Below are 20,938 nucleotides of genomic sequence, written 5' to 3' on the forward strand. Positions count from 1 at the left end.
CTGCCTCTCCAGAATGTCTGAGAACAACTTATGGTTAAGAAAAGCTGCACAAGAGAGTGAGTTAGCTCCAACATAATGGCAACATGAACCTTAGCTGTACTGAGAAAGTGTGGTGTGAGCTGAAGCTGCTTGAGAAAGCAGTGAGCTCGTATAAGAGACTGACAATTGCCATTACTTTTACTGTGGCTGTATATGCTCCCCTGCATGTGTGCTTAAAGGAGCTACAGTTAACTCTAGAAAAACAAGGCAGACTTGCTGAGGTAAGATATAAGGATGGAACTTTTGTATGTACAATATTAACTATGTCATCTATATTGAACAACATGGAGCAATAATATGAAGCAATGCTATTCAGACTTACATTATAAACACATTTACAACAAATTAACAATAGGGTAAAGTATCAAAATATTCTTTATTATGGTGAACTGTTCATTTAAAATTAGTTTCCTTAGTTATAAAAGTAATAATTCTGAATTTGTAAGTAGATACCATAGAAGAAAGATTATTATTCTCTTCTTCTTTTCCTCCCTCCTCAGTCTAATCTTATTTCTACAGAACAATATTCAAAATTTGGTATTTGCATTTTTATGGATCCACTTATAAAATCTATAACCATTTATAATGACTGTGTGTGTGTGTGTGTGCTTGTGTGTAGGTGTGTATGTCTAAATCCACATGTGTATTTTCTTTTTGGGTATTTATGAAGGCCTTTTGATGTAAATATTATTTTCATTTCAACATACAAAAATGAATTCTACAAACTCATGAGACCTTTCCATAGTTTTACAGTTACAACATAGCAGAAAATCAAAATGCCAAACTAGGTGTTTGGCTGTCAGGACCATGACTGTGTTCTTCTATCTCCCTCTATACCTCTACTGTGTGGGTATCATTTTGAGACTTGAAGTGTGGAAATATTCAGCCACAGAGACCACAAGATAAAGGAACAGCAGTAGAGCTTGGTGAATATCATCCACTACATACCTGATGTCAGTAGGCGTGCTTGTTTGTGCATGGTCATGTCTGAATGCAAATGCATGCCTGCCACAGTACATATGTGGAGGGAAACCTCAGGGGATGGTGCTTACCTTCTACCTTTCCAAATAAACGCAGGCTTCTGGAGGTTCTTTTGTCTCTAGCTCTTCTCTTGCCCTAAGAGAGGTAGGGTCACAGACGTGTGCTACCACATCTGACTTCATGTGGATTCTCGGGATTCTCTTTCAGGCTTTGTGTTTACTGCTTATGCAGTTAGTGACCCAGTCACTGATTCTCTCCACAGACCTCTGAGCTTTTCTTTTTCTAATGTCAAATTGAAAATTTGGGGTCGAGAGATGTCCAGTGTGTTGTCAGCTGAGTTCTCTGTCTCATTTGTTGAAAAACTGGGCCCTTAGAACATTCTTGACTTGCTAAGTGGCCAGATGGTTTCTTGGAGAAAGCATGAGGAAGTGAAGAAAACTCCTACACTGGACATCATTTTGAATGATAAAGGAAGCACCTTCTAAAGATGGGGAAGCAGTGTGAAGTTTGGAAGAAAGCTACCCTGTTATGTTATTATTAGTAGGAGAGGAAGGAGGAAAACCAAGATCTATTTATATGTTTTAGACCAAAGCATTTTCAAAGAAGATTTGTCCTTTGTATAAGTAGAAATTATTTGAGCAATATAGTTTAAGAGAGAAAGAAGGATTTAAAAATAATTTATGAAGTATAGTCCCCATAAGAAAGAGAAGATAATCCCCAAGTCCCACTGGTGGATGGGATGCACGAGAGGATTGAGGCTAAGGAATAAGGGGAATAGATGAGTTGGGAGTATCTGTGCTCAGCGTGAAACTGAGCATGAACTCATGAGAAATGCAGACAGTACAAAACAGAATATGAAATGGAAGCAGGGTTTGTTATTGCTTTTGTTTTACTTTGACTTGTCTTTCAAGAGAAGACACAGTAGGTAGGAATGGAGCTAATGGCTGAAGAAATTGATTTTGTAAGTATAACAATGTCTGATTATGGTAATGGATATCTAAAAGCACAGAACCTGGGTGGGCTAAGGCACAAGAATGGGGAGCATGAGGCTTGCATGGGCTTCATAGATCCTGTCTTTAGAAGTGGATGCCAATATTATGCCCCCCCTTACTTCTCAATCAGATGCAATCTAACATGGATATGGTGATGGAAATAAAGATAATATGAAGTATTTATCTCACACCAAGTCTCTCCAGAATGTAAGAAAAGCTCATAAAATCATATTCAGTTTGCTGCTATTGATGCATTCCAGAAAATTCTGGAAAAGATTAAATTATAGAATTATTTTCATAAGTCCATAGTGAAAGGAGTGAAGTGTGGTAGAAGAGGAAGAAGACAAATTCAGAAAACATAAAGGAAGAATAGACATAAATTTCAGGCACAGTTTTGGTAATTTTCTAGCTTCCAGTGTTCAAATAGATACAGCACTAATACTTAGAAATGAACGAAGCAGTCATTAGGAGTCAGGATGGGCTTAGGATGAGTATGTTTCCCTTTCAGCATTGGCTGATCCTTTTGAAGAAGAATTACAGTCTGGAGTACCATGAAGAACCATAGAAGATCATGGATGGTCATGACTTCAACAAAGCATTCATGACATTACCTGGCATCTTGTGCAAAAGGAAAAGAGATAGAAGTTGGATAACAAATTAGATATCTATAAGGCAGAAATTTAAAAGATATTCAAAGCATATGTTTTCTTTTTGTGCAGGGTCTCACTGTACATATCAAATTGACCTCCAACTTGGTATGTCACTGGCTATCTTTGAATGAATTATTCTTCAGACTCAGCCTGATGAGTAATGAGATTCTGAGTATGTAGCACCAGGTCTAGCTTGAGAGGTACTTGCAAAAACTGTGCATATCGTAGCTAAGTAGGATTAAACTTTTCATAAATGCTGTTGGAAAAATAAAAATAATCTTCAAGATCATCAAATTTTTTGAGCATGAAGGAATTATGTAGGTCATCTAAACTTCTATCTTTTTGGTCAAAGACACTGACATCCATAAGGGGAAGTGACTTTCAAAATGTACTCAGTCAACAGAGAGAAAAGCCAAGGCGGAACCTGCTCTCTGCAGAGGATAAGGTTCTTTTTCTGCAAACAAGTGGTATGACATCGTCTGAGATCTAAGTTTCAGGGTTTAAACGTACATGAGACAAGTTACACTTTTTCTGTATGAAAGTCAGAGGTTGAAGTCTACAAGTATTCAACGAGGTGGACTAATGTGTCAAAGATGGACTAAGGAGTTCTTGGTTTTCTTGGCATTCAGTTCTGAGTTCACCAGAAGTAGGCAGAGAACTATTCTAGTCACTAAGTTTCTGTTCTCAAACACTTATTCTTGGAATAGTCTTAAGATCAGTAATAAGGTTCATATTCCTGAAATTTTGTCCCAGTTTTTGTCCTATTGGAGATGTATTATCTTTTTTATTTTTGAGATTATAATTGCAGCATCTTTTCCTTCCCTTTCTTTTCTTGAAACCCTTCCATACTCCTTTCCTTGCTTTCTTTTAAATTCATGGCCTCTGTTTTCATCAATTTTTACTGCATGCATATATGTATATGCATCCCTAATTATAACCTGCTCAATCTGATTAATGTTGCTTAAGTGTCTGTTTAACTAATAGGTGTGCTCGTCCCCAGAGAAGCCTTATGTCTTCATTCTCAGTACTCCTCAGTTGCCTATAGTTCTTTGAGTAGGGTTGAGGCATTGTAGGCTTTGTCCTATGCACTCTGCATCATTTATTATGGTCTTTCTTCAGTTCATGTTTGGGTAGTCATGTTGGGGTGTGAGGCCTTATGGATGTAGTTTCTGACATTACTAGGAGCTGTAATCTCATAGCAAACTCCTTGGTCCTCTGGCGTTTACATTCTTTCTGCCCCTTCTTCCACAAAGTACCCTAAGCCTTAGTTGTGGGAGTAGAATATAGATGCATCCTTTGGAACAAAATGAATATGCACTTTGAACTGTGGTGTTTTTTTTTTGTAATGGTCTGTTGCAAAGAGTTCTTTGATGATGCGTGAAGAACACACTCATCTGTGTGTATAAGGACTAACGTTTGAAATATAGTTAGAGATTAGGCTGGTTAGGAAATCAATGGTTGTAGGTTCTCCTCCACGATCCATGACTTCACTTACTCTGGCTAGGTTTCTCTTTTGTTCATTGGGTCTTAAGTTCAATTAGAGAGCTGTTGGCTGCTGCCAAGCTATGTGTGCCACCATTGCCCCTTTAGAGTTTTTGTACCATGCTGGCCTTTATGGTATGTAATAACTTTAAGAAGTAGAAAAGGCCATTATCCCATTGGATATATTGAAAACATGGAGACACGGTATGCTAAAAGAGATGTTAGAGGCTGTATTTGATCCTGGAAATCTGAGGCCTCTCACTGTATCATCCCAGTCTACTCAGTTCGTTCTGTACCCCAAGCTCGTTGCCAATAGTTCTCAATTCAGTGCTGGAATAATGGAAGATACTGTGTTTGTCTGATTTTCTTTCTCAGGTACTAAACCCCTTTATTTGAGGAGCATGAACAATCATTTCTTGTAAGCAAAAGCATTCTTTGAAATTTATCTGGCTATACTTCACCGTGGCCTCTCAACAACTGTTTGTGGACTGACCATCTACAGTGATAAAAATGATTTTTTTCTAGAATCTACTGGGAACTTAGTGCTTGGAGGATGAGATCTTCAGCCTATAAATATCACAAATGAAATGTGGTAAATTCTGTGCTATTTACTAGAACTTTAGGGCAGGAAATGAGCATTTTAATCCATGATGGTATCTCCTCGATGCCTCTCAGACCTTGGGGTGCTCCAGTATGTTTGTTACCTGAATGAACTGAGATTGAAGGGGTAATTTTCTGCGATAGGAGGAGCCAAAGGCTAGATCTAGAGAACAATGTAAAGCTACCATCACACCACTACTCCCAATATGCAATCTGATGTGCAGGGTAAATTCTTCATTAATTGTATTCAGTTTTATTTTTTATCAAAATAAAGTGATGCATAGGAAATTAATTTGTACCTTTAGGGATCTGCAACAATAATTTTCATACCATTAAAACCAGTTTCTCCAAATTATGTGTTAATGAACAGGCAAAAGGAAGTCAGTTCTACATCAGCTGGCCTTATCATGAAGTTGGATTAATCAAATCATACATGCTGAAATTGCCCTCAAATAAACATGTCTTAGACAAGTGTCAACAGATGGGTTGATCCTAAGGTCTTTAGGCAAGGTAAGTTTTCTCTGGTTACAAATGCATTGTGTACAGATTTCTAAGCAATCACATCAATTGTTCCCTTTTTGTTCTTGCTTTGGGAATACATGAAATGTTGTTTTCCCCATAACCAGTTCTAATTGTGGGATGATACTACTAGCCAAACACTGGTTCACATCAGAAAGCTTTCCATGTGCAGCACACATTGCTGTTTTACACTTATTTATAGTGCGTGTAAGCACACTTATGTATGCACGTGGGTGTGTGTGCACTCATGTATGCACGTGGGTGTGCACGCACAGCCACAGTGTGAGCATGGAGGTCAGCGGACAACTGACAAGACCTTGTTTTCCCCTTTTACCGTGTAGATTGTTAGGTCCGGTGGTGACAAGTGCTTTTGTTCTCTGGCCCCTCCGGTTGACTCATATTAGTTTTAGACCCAAAGTTACTTGGGAACATACATTTTGGGGAGCCTTGAATTTATTCAGAACTAGGGAGTGAAGTACATTTTCATTGGAGACTAATAAGTCACAGATATATTGACATTTATTTTTGATTAAATAACCAAAAGCTTTTGGCTATTTGGAAATCGTATCTCTTGACAATTGTCAATGTCAGAGGCTCTTTTCTAGGTGGCAGCCTCTATTTTTGGTGATACTTTGATCATGAAGAACAAAAGAACATGAACTCTGGGAAATACTCTAGGGTGCCTGCCATTCCTTTCATGCTATGTAAAAAGAGACCATCAGTTGGAAATATTTTGAGTCACCTGTGACACCCATGTCAAGTCTTGTGGTCATTCCTTTTGCTCAGATTCTCCCTGAAACTCCACACATGAGCTTTAGGCCTTCTTCTCGGCATAATGCCATTTTGGAAAAACAAAGCAAAACAAAGAAAAAACAAAGACCATGCACTTTCGGAGTCTTATATAAATAAGTACTTGCTAATGTGATTTTCTTCCATGGGAATTATCTTCAGAACGGTCATAGCAGTGACTTCTGAGTCTGTGTTGATAAATTAAAGGCAAGCAGCAACTGGCTTTATGTGGACTGATGCTGAGCTACCAAAATTCCAGATGGAAAGAGGCACCAAAGCACTTCCAAGAAAGATGCTATTTCCAGGGCTGAACTATATACATTCGAAAAAGAAAGAATTGCTGTGCTCTCAGGATTCTGGAGTACTAACAATCATAACCTCAGTAGGTTTGCCTTTTTGTTCTATGCTCTTAATAGTCCATATCTCTTTGGGGCTGTTTTCTAAGAATAAGCCTACACCTTTAATGGTTCTGTAACACATGCAGAGCTGAACGTTTTATTTAGTTCTTTTAATTAAATGCTTATAGATAAGCCCGGGCGAGAACGACTGAGGGCGGCACTTTGAACCATCTGCTTGTCATAGCCCAGTGGCCAGGTAAAACGTTCTAGAAGTTGGGAGGTCAAGAAACCCCAGTGCCCCTCCTTTTCAGACACATCAAATTCAACTATTCACTGTACAGAAAACCAGATTGGCTTGTATTTTAAACTGGGACTGGAGGTGGTTGGTAGTTGAGAAACTGCCTGAGGAATTCAAGCTGTTCACATCACATGAGTTAGCCGCCCATAAAGGCTGCCAATCATAACTGTTATTGCAAAAATGGATTAGTCATTTTTTTTTCTTCTGGCCACATTATCTGTAGCACATCTGGAAACATTTTTTTTTTCATAAAAAATTATAAAAAGACTAGGGTTGATTTTAATTTAGAAAATTATATAATATGATAAGTATAATGAATTCTTGTTTGCTCAGTGTAACATGTAAAAGTCACCCATGTTTGCATTACAAGGGTTTTGAAAATATATGAGTGAAAGATGTTTCTTGCCATTTTTCATGTTGGCATAGTCCCAATGGCGGTTCAAGAAAAAGACCTTAAAGATGGTCCCTATCACTTAGCATCTGTGCTCTGAAATCTGGATCATCGTATGCTTTTGCTTTCCTCATTTAAAAGCAAGAGACTGATGAGTCGTGAAGATCCTCTCTTCTCCCATTCTCATGGTTTATTGATCAGACTGAAAAGATATTTAGAGCAAGAAAGGTTCCTTGGGTCCTATTGTTTCAGAAGACAGACTTCGAAAAAAGGTCGGTGTTTTTGCTGAGACAATGCCACTCCACACTGAAGGGTCTGTCTTCTTCCCTTATTGTCACAGAACTATCTCAGGAATATTTCCCACTAAGACTTAGCAGGTTGTTACATAATAAAAAAATCATTTTACCCAAAGAAGCATTGAATCTGTTTCCTTGATGACCCCCCTTTTCTCCATGAGTTAATTTTCAGGAGAATCCACGAAACTGAGCTGGTTTGGGTTCCATACAGCAGCAAGAGGGTCTGTGGTATCTTATCCAACAATTATGTTGAGCAGTTAGGCTTACAAATGCACTCCCAGGGTGCCGAACACTGAAAGACATGTCAGAAACATCGTTCTGTGCCTTAGCTATTGATTTTGGGGAATGTCTCTTGAAAATTTAACAGAGTCGCAAGCTAACTTGAGCTATGTTTTTCTCAAGCCCCTAGAGTTACTTGTATAGCAATGATATGACAAAGATAATCATTAATAAGAAGACATTCTTAGCGATTCTGGCTGCTAACCAGAAGTGAAAACTCTGGGGAACTGAGGATGCTAACCTGATGATTGTGTATGTGGTTACGGGTCATTTTTGAGGTCCTGCACTAACTCAAGGAAAAGGGATACACATGGTATCATTTAGAGGAACAGAACTATGTCATTTGGGATTTCCTTTTTTTTTTTTTTTTTTTGGTTTTTCAAGACAGGGTTTCTCTGTGGTTTTGGAGCCTGTCCCGAAACTAGCTCTTGTAGTCCATGCTGGTCTCGAACTCAAAGAGATCCGCATGCCTCTGCCTCCCAAGTGCTGGGATTAAAGGCATGCGCCACCACCACCCAGCTTGGGATTTCTTTTTTAATTGTGTTGTTTGAGCAAAGCTACTAGGCAAAAAAGAAATGAACTGTGTAGTGTGGTTCAGCACCCAGGACCAGAGCAGCATTTTAATCCCAGCTTCATCTCGAGTAGCCTGGTGAATTTAGGCAACATCATTTCATTCTTTAGGCATCAGTTTCATCACTTGTAAAAAGGGAATAAAAGTAATTCTAGATTTATGAAGTTACATATGGATTAAATAACAATATATGGGAAATATTTATTTACCGACTCACCTAAGGTTAAAAAAAACACCTTTATAGGTGGCAAAGATGATGTCTATTCAAGGCATTTTCCTAAATGTAGATTTTTCTAGAAATGAACAAAAATTACACCTACGCTCTCACTACCTCACTTGTAGGTAAAGGAAAATAGAAGGATCACATTCTGAAATGCAAAGAGCAACTCAGATGAGATAAGGCAGGTCATAATGTTTAAGGGTCCTCTTGAAGCATAAGTAGGGGTTTTCCAGAAAGTGATAGGAGGTGCCAGGCCTTTGGGTAGAACTATTTGAGAGAACTCAAACAGTGGGGAGGGTGCCTGAAGCTTTGTAATTATCAGGTTGGTCCCCAGAGAGCCTGTGCCTCAAAGAATCAGGCGATGGTAAAGACATGGGGATAGTAATCGGACAGCCAAAGGTTTTATAGTCAATTATGGTTATTTTGATCTATATTATTTCAGATATAAAAACTAAAAAGTTGTAGAGGAATGATATACGTTTTAAAAATATGACAGTGAATAATTTCCAACATGAAAGTCACTAGGTCAAGAACACATGTTCTGACGTAGACTAAATTCTCGATGGCCTGAAAGCATGTAATTCCATGGAACTCTGAACAGCTTAATGGATGTATTAAGATTGAGGTTTTGGAGAAAGAAATTAGCTCCACTAAAGCTTATTTCAATTGGTTGATAGTAATTATTCGGAAACCTATCTTTTGGTTTGCATCATTGGTTGGTCACCATCCTGGAAGGAACCAGGTCGTAAGCTACGATAGTTGTTGGAAACTGTGGGAAGGCTGAAAAGTTTTAGAAGTTAAAACAACTTCCTGAGAGCAGCTCATAAGAGATAGATAAAACAAGACTTTCTGTACTACAGAGCAGATCGTTGACGAGTGTTAAATAGCCCACTCTGGAGGTTGAAGCAGCTGCTGACCTTAATTGTTACATTGTTTCAAATTTGATACAAATGATATATTGAAAATCTACTTTGTGAACAAAGGTAACATGTGATTAATTCATCTGTTCATTAAATGCTAACCAAACATTGCCTTTTATAGACAAATTCCACAAACTGTATATCATGTGTTCTATTGCATGTTTTCTACCTTGAGAGCGTTTAGTCCCCTAGTTTGTATTCCACGGAGAAAATCACTGGGTACTAGGTGACATATCCAAATGTCACCCTGGGATGCACACCTGGCATGTTCCACGGTAGTAATTGGTGGCAAATATCTCAAAATGTTTTACCCTTCTGACCACTTGGCAGAAAAACCCTGATCTATATTTAGAACATCATGTTTGAAAGTCTTGCTGCTATTGTATTTTCTCCTGTGCTACATTTCCCAACCTTGGATATGAAGTCAAAGAGCTGGCAAGAATTAAAACTTTGTCACCAGTAACAGAGGGATTTCCATAATATGCCAGGTGGTGTTGTCAAAAATAGCGACATTATAATTTTCGTGTTTGAAGTCCCACTGATACACAGCCTGGAGTATCAGGGTTTGCTCAGAGTTTAACTGCAGGTGTTTGGGGAACATTGTGCTTAAATCCCCCAAGTCACTAATTGGAAAAACACTGTAGTCCTCACCTGCATTTTCCAAAGGATTAGGAAAAAAGCACTTCAACTACATTAAATCAGTGGACTTTCATCATGCTAAACTGCTAAGGGTTGACTCTGTCTGTATTAGCATACCGAAATTTGTAGATATTGATTCATTGAAAGGGGGCATAGATAATGGTAATTTGGAAAGAAAACTTTGTATCATTAAAAAGTAATTTCTTAGGTTTAGCTAAACATGTCAGGAGTATTATTTCAACCATTTTACTTAGTAATCTCTAGTCACAAAGCATTTGTTAACATTTTAGGAATGTTTCTGCTCTTTGCTTTTTATCCCATGATGTCTATTATGGACTAAGATCTATAATATAAAGATGGTTCACAGCCAAAGGGTATTCTTTTCCTATGAATTTACACCCTATGCATACTGGTCTTGGTGGCAGCCCCTTGTCTCTCACTAGTTTCCTATTATATATATAGCAGAAGGGGAATTAATTAAGGAACAAATTAACCCCAAGGAAAAGGAAATATAGTGTATCTTAGGTAATTACCCTTGGAGAGAAATTTCTACAATAAAGCAATATTAGCAAAAGCACCATTAATTATTATTGCTGGTGCCTCCCTCCCTGTGATAAAGCCCTTGAATACCATTGCCCTTTATTTTGTAAAGCCTAGCAAGAGCAATAGATGGTCTTAAAACTATCAGCGTTGCTAGGTTGCTCTAGAATGGGAATGCTGAGAAGGAAACGCAGTGACTGAGACAACTTTCGAGTAGAATGTTTCTGGACCTTTCTTGTGAGAAGAAATGATGAGTGCATGCTTTGGACACAAGGGGTGGAGTATCATAAACTTATAGGAATTTCCACTTGGTGCCATCTGTTGGCATCTAGCTTCCTCTTAAAACTATTCCTCTCGACTGGGCTAGAGTTGGTGAAAGAAACAAAACACAACAAAAATGAATAGGTTGAAAAATGAGACGTGCTAGCCAAGTCCTGATGTCTCCAGCTTAGATGTGACAGGTTAGAAGCTCTTAGGCAGGTTGCACTCAGAATTTCAATCACTATGTTGAATATTTTCTAGAGAGACACACTGAACTCTTAGTTGTTTCCTACCATAAACACAGTTGTAACATTAAGTTCACTAAATGCAGCTCTCGTTTTAGTTTTTCAGCTAATAAGTTAATAAGCAAATTTTACTGCTGTCCTTTGTCTCCCGCAAGAACAGAATCGTGCTCTTTCCCCGTATGTCAAATAAACAGCATCAGAGTGTCTGGCATTTAAGAGGTCTTCTGAAGCTATATATTGATTGTACCTTGGGCCTGAAGCATGCTAGGCAACACCTCTACCATGGAACTATATCTGCAACCTGTTTACTTATTTTCAGTTTTCCGATAGACCCTTCCTGATTTGCTCAGCCTAACCTTGATTGTCATTCTTTAATTCAGTCTGCACTTGAACTTTCAATTCTCCTTCCCCTGCCTCCAAAATTACAGGTTTGTACCACCAGGCCGAGCTCTGTATATAATCTTTCTGTGGAGAGACCACACAGAGCCAAATGAAAGTCAGGATGGGGTCCTCAACTTCTCTGCCATGGTCCCAGTCATCCAGGTGGGTGTAGTTTTAGACTTGTCTGTCTGAGAACCAATGGTGTGTTAGCCTGCAGGAAGCTCTCAGATGAAGGCATCTTGTGGGGAAAGGAGGGTATTCATCCCGCTCCTCATCTGCCTTGTATATGACACTCAGTTTTCCACTTCAGGAAAAAGCTCAGTTCTTACTATGGTCTAGTATAGAGGGTAATGGTTGTGACCCCAATCCAATACTCATTTTGGGACTTTCCATGTTTTGGAAATGTAACAGTTTATCATATGTTAATTCTTGGAATTTGTGGGAAACATTTACTCCCTGCCTTGCTGAGAGCCTATTTTATTTCAGGTGCTGGCAACATACAGAGAAAGACATGCGATTCCTTAATAGAAATGTAAATGAACAAATCATTTAATGAACTAGAACTGAAGGAATTAGAAGGAGCCTAGTAACGATTTCTTAATGAGGACAGAATTTGAGCTGAGGATGAGGGAGTAGGCTTTGGGAAGACAAGCAGATAGCCAAGCAACATTAGCATTTAGGTATAAAATGAGAACAGCGTTTTGTTTCTGGACATCTGTAGATACTACCCACTAGTATATAAGAAAGCATCTCACCAAGGGGAGGGTAAAACAGCTTATCTGTTTAAATAGAACTAAAACCTTTCTCTTGTTCCACTCCATTCTTTTTCTGCTCATCATTATTTTTGACCTCTTCATATTGTATTGTCAAACTTTTACACTTTCTAAGAGCTCAACTTTTAGAGGCTTTTAAACCCAAATCTCAATTTTTTGCAGTTACTTTAACACTAAGGGGCAAAGCAGTAACCAGGTCATCATGTACCTGCCCTGGGTCGAGTAGAAGATGCTTCACGTGGTAAAGATTAGCCGGGGACACAGTGTGTCTTCTAACTGTTTAGAAATATCTCAGGGAAGAACATTTTGATTGGGCATCTCAGAAGCTAATTGTAGCTTATTCGAAAAGTCACAAACATAAACTCTGCTTCTAAGTAGGTACCATAAAGACAATTGCCTAGCTGAAGGCAATAGAATTAAATCTTTTCTTGAAACACTCTATTCCCTGAAGTGAGAGTCTTGGAAGCTTATGGAGGGCACCAGGACAGTCTTCACAATGCTTTGAAAAGAAACCTGCTCACTGGAGAATGTGGATAGATCCCCCAAGTACATTTACTCATGTAGAAGTATTTGGATACCGGCATTCATTGATGACTGAATTAAGAAATCAATGTGGCTGGTTTATAAAGGGACCACTCTGCGTCCTTAATGAGCACATTGGGAGAATAATAATCGGTGATGGTGATAGAGCTTAACCCAGCAAGTCATTAAGAATCCTGCATTCCAAATACTTTTCACTAACACTGCCCAACAGTCACTAACATTACGGGAGGTGCCTCCTTTACTGTCTTCAGGAGAATCTCCTTTAATGAGAAGATGAAGCTGGAGAGGAAACCCCCTTTGAAGCAATTTGGACCACAAAGTCATCCAGGTTAAATGGAGGACTAATTAAGGTTTAAATTGGAACTATCCACCACTGGGTTGAGTTTTAAGAGCTTATACCTCAATTGGTAGTGTTATTGAAGTTGTGGACCTTCAAGGGGGTGGGGCTTAGCTGGCAGAAGGCACCCCTAGGGATAGGCCTGCTCTATGGTCTGGTTTAACTTACTCTGCTTCCTATTCTACCATAATGGGAAGTCTGTATCACATGTTCCCAGAGCTATAAAATTGCCATGAATTCCCTGCCAAGACACACCCTCTGAAACCGTGAGATAAAATGCATCTATTCTCTTACATGGTGTCTCTGTCAGATCCCTCTTTCACACCAATGCAGAAGTCACCAAGACAGGAACATTACAAAGTCTAAACAGCTGAGGGACTCACAGAAGGGAAATGCAGAATGTCCCTCTCTAAGATCTTTCTCAATTGCTTGTTTTTCAACATGAAACTCTGGGCTCTGGTCTGTGCCTGGATGCTAAAGTTAGATGGTAGGCATTTAAAACCGTGTGATGGATTTGTGGTCATTTATTTCTACTTAGTTTTATTCTCTTTCAGTTCAAGCTTTGGTGCCTATTCAGAAAGTCTACGTATTTAAAGATTTAGGGCAGTACTACCAGCTTCCTGCTCTCACCAGTCACCAGGATGAATGACCACAGTAGTCATGGAAGCAGAGGATGATAGTCATAAAAGATGCTCAGGGAACTTCTCCAAAGATGTTTTTGAACAATGTCCAGAAGTGTTTTAAATTCCCACAAAGAACAGAACCCCGTGTCCCGTCCTTTCCTCTCTAGCTCATTCCTTGTTCTTTAGTGAGATCTTTGTCTCCTTGCACACGGACACTTGTCATGCCTTTCTGACTAGCCTGTGAAGATGCTGTGTTCATTCACATTGTTTTATATGTGGCTGATTACCTGTTTCCGTACAATTTCTGTCATGTCAGCCATCTTCATTTCTTACCTTGTGTACACCGTGAACACTTTCTCAATATTCCACAGTGGTCCTGAGCTCACAGCCAGTGAACACAGTAGCAAATCAGGCATTTTGATAAGGGAGACATGGCTTCTCTTGATAGCATATATGGGATTTTTTTGGATGTACGTATATCTTTTCTTCCCTTTAAACTAGGCTGACTTCTTCGGAAGAGTGCACAGTATCAAAAGAACAAGGTCAAATAGGATAAACATTTATAAGGTAGCTTGTTAAATAGTTATAAGAAATGATTATAGACACATGCAGAGTTAAAATTTACTGCAGGGAAAACAAATGTCCCAAACAGCATATGTGTAATTCTTTATTGAATGTACTTAGAAAACATTTGACACTTGGCTGGTGAAATTGTTATCGAAGTGTGTTAGATGTAGACCTTAAAATTTACCCTCTCCAAACAGAAATTTTCACCTCTTTTGGACTCAAGTATAAAAGTAATGGCAAAATTTACATGATCTGCTCTGAGATGTGCAATATTTTCTACCCTTCTAATAAAGTTAAAGGATGTTTATGAAAAACCAATTATCCAAATTACTCATAATATGACTATGTGCTCTGAAGAAGGGAAGAAATTTGAAAAAGCTCATTTAGAACAGCACAGAATTATACACGGAATTTTAAGTGCCAGAAATCTGGAATATAAAAATAAGGCTAGGCCAATTCAAATAGAGTCTTTTTAAGCAAAATTGTGGCATATAAAGAACATATCATATCTCTTCCTCTAATACTTGGGCTTTTATTATAGTAATTTAGTAAGAGGTAGAGTATGGCTTCTCTTAGAATCATGGCCTTTGATTACTGTGACATTAGTGTTCTCACCAGAAAAGAAAATATTGAATTTCAAGTAGCATATAGAACTCATATGGGGTAGCTGAAAGAGCACAAAAGATCAATCGAAGGTCTAGCTCTCATTCCACCTACAGATGGGGGTTTTTGTGCAGCCAGTCTTTTGGGGAATTGGGAAAATGAGGAAATTGAGTTGGATGACTTCTCGGCCTTTTCAGCTCTAAGATTCTGTGGCTTTGTGAGTGAGCACCGCAGGCATCTGAGGCCTGTGTTCTTTTTCTAATGAAGTTATGAGAGCAGTTATCAGCTTTTTATCTAATTTATGTTGTGTGCTAAATTCTGTCTCCCTAATTTCTGGTCATTATTTGGCTTCTCTGAATATACTTTCCCTGAGAAATTCTTTGTATTTGCAATTTCTGGACACAAGAACAAAAAATTGTATGAAAAATAGAGTGCAGAGATACCATACCTTCTTGTGATTGATAGCATGAATAGGTCCAAATATAATTCAGCTTAGAAGGACCATATTATAACTTTGCATCATCTGTACTGTGGGCAGGGCATTCTTATTCCTTGACTTTGAGCCCTGTGAGTTGTGTCTGCTGATGGGATAGTAACAGATATGATACAGCAGAAAAGTTTGGAAGGAACTTAAGAAGTGGTACTTGCCTCCTGCTACATCTTGGGCATCACCCTAACGTCATTCTGATCACTAGATCACTGTTTGTTTACAGGAAGAAGAAAGGAGACAACTCGCTCATAGCTGAGTCTCTACTCATCCACTTTAGCTGATCTTCAGACTGTATATTAATAAATAGTTGTGTTAAGCCACTAAAATTGGGGGCACTTTATTTAGTTGTTGTAGCTATCTAATATACTTCAATATTCCAGTGGTCGAATGTTCTATATTAAAACATATTATTAAATACCCATTGATGAAATTATTAGTACCATCTAATGCTGTTCTCCTGCCACATAAAAGAAAAGAGACACATCTGTTTGGAGTAGCATTTGTCAGTCTTACCTGTATGGACACACTGCTGTATGAGCCACCAATGACCCCTGCAATGAGCAGTGGCATGTTTTCTTGAATAGCATATGATCCGTCAGGACACATATATTCAGCTTCATCCACTTTAGTCAAAGATGCCCTGACAAACTCCAACGATTGCTCTAGTGCGTAGGTATCCCTTGAACACGTATCCAAAATGTGAACACCCAGCTTCACTCCTGGTAGCAAGTAGTCGTCTTTGTTGATTTCATCAATAGCAAACAACATGGCTTCCAGGCGTTGGATACCGCGGTCTTCATTGATTCGCCCACACTCTTCAGTTCCAGTGCCTTTTTCATTAATAGGAAATAAACCACCCAAGACAAGGTCACCTTCTATTTTAATTTCCCTCCTCATAAAGTTGTGATCCCCGAAAGAGGGTAAAAATCCCTTTGAGAACAAAGTTAACATAAGAATTTGGAGTCTTGTCAACATCTTCATGAATCCGGTTTCTGTATCTCTTGGAGATATCATTGGGGGAAGCCAATGTTGCCTGTTAGTCTTCTCTCATTTCCAAGTGGGATCTTTGGCCTGTCCTTCAGATAAGGGAGGAGTGGGCTAAAAGAGCCCTTCACCGAATTCCTGAAGAGATAAAAGTTGTATGAACAAAAATGATTTTTAAAAACAGTAATAATTATATAGATGTTTCTCACTAAGATCTTTGATGGGTTCCTAAATTGGACAAATCAACTTGGGAGCTTCTTTTAGTTGACCTTTATTGACATCTTGACTATTATCTTCCTGTTAATATGTAACTACCTTTATGTTCTCATTTTGCTTCTGGGTACACCTCAAATCTAATAACACCCTCACCCCCCAGTTCCTCCTCCCCATTTCTGTGCCAACTTTCCTGTGTTCATGGCTTGAACTACCATTTCAATGACACATAACTCCAACACTGATTACATGTTGAGTAGTTTTAGTCACGTGTCTCTCAACCATCCACAAAGTCTGCATGTAATAAATAGCCCCTTATATTTGTGTCTAGGTTCTCAAACCAGAAATCTGCCATTGAGAGTTCTGCCCACTTCACTTTTTTTCAACACTCTTCCAGTTAGCCATGAGAATAGAAGAATCTCTCTGGCCAACCTCTTTGAAGCCACAGCCCTCTTTGGTACTACTTCAACATTTTTGACATTTCTCTCTTGTCGTGAGAGCAGTTCCCTTTAAAGTCCAGCTTCCTGGTACTTTCACCACGTGGGCAAAGAATAAATTGTTTTCTCGAAACACAGGCTATTCTGAATTTTGTTAAGTTCATTTGTTTGGGTGTCAATTTCTGTGATGATGACAGCAGTCACTGGAATGTTCCAGGTTAGCCTCGAGTCTCTGCCACAGGGCCCCAGGAATTCTTAAGACAATAATTTCTTTTCAGAGTTGATACCGGAGAGCTATTTTTAAATTGTGGTTACATATCAATGTCTGGTTCCTTTGATGTTGTGTACAATTCTCTTTGAAGTATAAGTGCCATCACTAGGAGGCAAAAGATACTGATCGTTATCACGAATAATGAAGATACAGGAATTGCTCTATAAACGCACACTTTTATTTGCCTAATTAGAGAGAATAATTAATTCAAAGAAGGTTTGCCATGTATCTTTAAAAATTACTGACATTTTTTTTTGAATGTAAGGGAGTGTGACACCAACTCCTCAAAGAAAACGTTATAGACAGCTGGAAACTTAATTGCCTTTTGAGAAAGGGCTCTGAGGAAAAGAGCATCTCAGGGGAATCAGCATATGACTTTTAAAGGTAATGGCACATACAGGTATGATTGCTCGGCAGGTAGAGAGTGTGTATATGTGTGTGTGTGTGTGCGCGCTATTTTGTGTATCTAGGACTTGATATGCTCTTTACATATTCCACGACCATTTTGTGAAGGGTTATACAGGGCCAGGACAACCTTATTTACAAATAAGCTATACTCTTAACACCCAGCATGGCAAAAGGCGTAAACAGGGAAATGCATGGTTTTAATCTCATTAGCTGTCTACTTACCACATGCTCTCCCCGTTCGCCCGCTTCCACAGTAAGACTGTAGCTAGCAGGCACAAAATAAGGGAATGTTTGAGAATTTTTATAGGCTGAGAATTTTTAGTTTGAAAATATGAAGTGCTACAATATCTGTAACTTGAGGATGGATACAGTACAGTAAATTATACTCCTAAGTACATGTAACAGCTCAAACACAGGAATATTAATTAAAATATTGCCCCATGAAATGAGTTTGATGTATATATGAAGCACGAATGGACTTCATATTTGGATTTGGGCTCTATCATCAAGGTATTGCATTATGAATCTGTACATATTTTAAAATTTCCCCAAGAATATGAAATTTAAAATAATTCTGGCCTTGAGCCTTTTGGATAAGACATACCAACCACATACAAGCAAAAAGAGATGTTTTCTCTGGATTTGTAATTCGCAGTGAAGTTGGGTTCAAACAAAACCATAAATGGACCCGCACTTACTTCTAGGTTTTTATGTCAACGGAAGCATACGTATTATCCTATTTCAAAGTTTCAAAGATTTAATCGACTCAGGTCAAATATTTATTGAATACTTACTGTATATGTACTAGGCCCTAGTTAGACACCTAGAATATAGATGCACCTAGTTAGCTGCAAAGTAAATAACGTTGTCTTGGTTATCAAGTAGCATTCTTGATTCTTAAAAGTATGTTTGCATAAGTCAAGAGTAACAGAAAAGTATTTCTGTTTTCGCCAAGTATTTCCATCATTTAAAAATAATCTTGGAGGTAAGAATATCATGAATTTCCTTTAGTGTGGGTGTTATTATAAGTACTTGACCCAAAGACAACCTACTTATGCTGTATACTGTAGAAATTGAAAACTTAGATATTCAGAGTTCCAATACAAGCTGACTAGTCAATACAAGCTGACTAGTGATTTCGTGCAAAATAATTTTATTTAGGCAACATAATGTAGGCATCTTTAAGTAAAATATAATGTAGTCTAAGACAATTACAATTTAACAATCAATTAAAATAATGTTGAAACCCACTTTCTTAGTTTTTCTTTTTTACCTTTTACTTAAAGTAGAATTTATAATGATTAAGGTTATGTATAATTTATAAATTACTTAGCATTACTTAAAATGAAGCCCTAAAAGCTGAAAGAGAGAAGAAATTAAAAAAATAACATTGAAAAATAGATGAACATGCTTAATCCAATGTAAATGTTTATCTCTGTGTAACAGTTTATCAGATTGTGAGGAAGGCAGAAACCACTTTGAAGGTTCTGTTCATTGTAAATCAGAAGCAGCTTGGTCCCTAGACAAACAGGTTCCCTGCTCGCCACATTTGAATGCAGCTGGGGGATTGCAGCTCTCCTAAATTCTCCATTCAGGGATGCTGAGTGACGTGTCAACTATAAACAAGCATGTGTAGGCCTCTCTGTGGGCAACCTGCTCAGTAATGTTTTATTAATCACTGCATTAATGGAATCTCAGAGGTTTGCTATGAATATCACCCCTGGAATACGTGGGCAGAAAACACTTCTGTGCTCCGGCTATGCTAATATGTATTTTCCTTTCTCCCCTGGCTTTGCCTGGGGAATTGGTGTGGGAACTGAAACCCACCTTGATTCAATGAATAAGTAGTTTTTCCGGGGGAGAAGAAGAGGGAGGTCTAAAGTCTGAAAGGATTCCCACTTTTCCCAGAAAAAAAAAAAAGCCCTAAGTTACTGCTGGATTTCAAAGAGTGTTCAAATCCTGTCTGCCCAAAAAAGTTGTTAACCTAGCATACTCAATTTGATCATTGCTGTAAATTTTCAGACGCTAGATTTATAGACAAAAAAGACAGGACTCTTGTTCTTAGACTTCCATTTTTCCCCCTAGAATAATGTGATGCTGGAGCTATATTGGCATTTAAGTACCAGAGTACTAAACAATGACATGACGGGAAATTCCTTTCTCTTGCTGAGGGAAGGTGCTGAGGGAAGGAAGAGGACAAACAGGCTAATGTCCCAGAGGTCTTTGAGAAGCTTTCATGGTTTGATATGAACTGTCCCTACAGACTCATTATGAGTGCTTAGTTGTCAGAGAAAAGGCAGACGGGCTGCTGGGAAGTGTTTGAATCTTGGAGGGTCTGACCTAATCAATAGATAAATGCTTTGAGGAATTCATAATATAATGACATAATGGGAGATGGTAAAAGTATACGGTGGGGCCAGATGGGCAAAAGTTGGCCACTGGGGAATGTTTTGGAAGATTGTCTTGCCCTTCTTGTCTGTCCGTCTCATAGTATGTTGTTTGCCGTTAGGCAATTGACTAAGCCAGTAGGTAAGCATTCTACCACATGGTATCCATCAGGATGCTTGTCCCTCAGCATACATGGAGTCAGCGGCACCAGAAACCAGTAGTGACCATGGATGGAAACGTCTGAGACTCTGAACAAAAATTCCTTTTCCTCCCTCAGTTGTTTTGCTTGGGCATCTCTGTCACAGCCCTCTGAGAGTAAACATGGAAGCTATTACAAACACCTGACTATTGGAAGCTTGATTTTGAGACGGTCTAAACTGCTGGTTCTCAATCTTCCTAATGCTGCAACCATTTAATATGGTTCCTCATATTGTGGTGACCCCCAACCATAAAATTATTTTCTTTGTCACTTCATTACTGTATTTTAGCTACTGTTGTGAATCGTAGCGTACATAGTTTTGGAGGAAGGGGCTTTCCAAAATGGTTGCAACCCGAGGTTGGGAACCAGTGGTCTAAACTGTCTCCCTTTGTTGTCTTACGACGGTTGTAAGGGTTCCCTCATTCAGTGGGTTCCCATATATTCTCTGCTAGGTTTATCTAGAGGATTTTATATTATTTTGTTTTATTTGAATAGCTTACTTTTTAATTTTGGTTCTTTTGCATATATATATATATATATGTTTATATGTGTGAGATGTTCATGTAAAGGCTTGAGATTGAAGGTAGTGTCTTCTTCCTGCCCTCTCTACTTTATTTATTAAAGCAGAATCTCTCACTGAACAATGTCTGTATAGTCTAGCTATTTAGTGT

The 20,938-nt window shown here is 38.5% G+C and overlaps 1 protein-coding gene across 2 annotated transcripts in view; it reads right to left on the reverse strand.

Moving 5' to 3' along the window:
- The window catches only part of Grm3 (glutamate metabotropic receptor 3), a 209,929-nt gene that overhangs the window by 79,120 nt on the left and 109,871 nt on the right, over window positions 1-20,938 (reverse strand). For both annotated transcript variants that reach the window (XM_075956362.1, XM_075956363.1), the window contains one exon: window positions 15,881-16,489. In XM_075956362.1, coding sequence (XP_075812477.1) covers window positions 15,881-16,381 — 501 coding nt within the window. In that variant the 5' untranslated portion in view covers window positions 16,382-16,489. The remainder of the gene's footprint in view (window positions 1-15,880; window positions 16,490-20,938) is intronic.

The sequence above is a fragment of the Microtus pennsylvanicus genome, chromosome 22, assembly GCF_037038515.1.
Source record: "Microtus pennsylvanicus isolate mMicPen1 chromosome 22, mMicPen1.hap1, whole genome shotgun sequence".
In the NCBI taxonomy this organism is placed as follows: Eukaryota; Metazoa; Chordata; class Mammalia; order Rodentia; family Cricetidae; genus Microtus; species Microtus pennsylvanicus.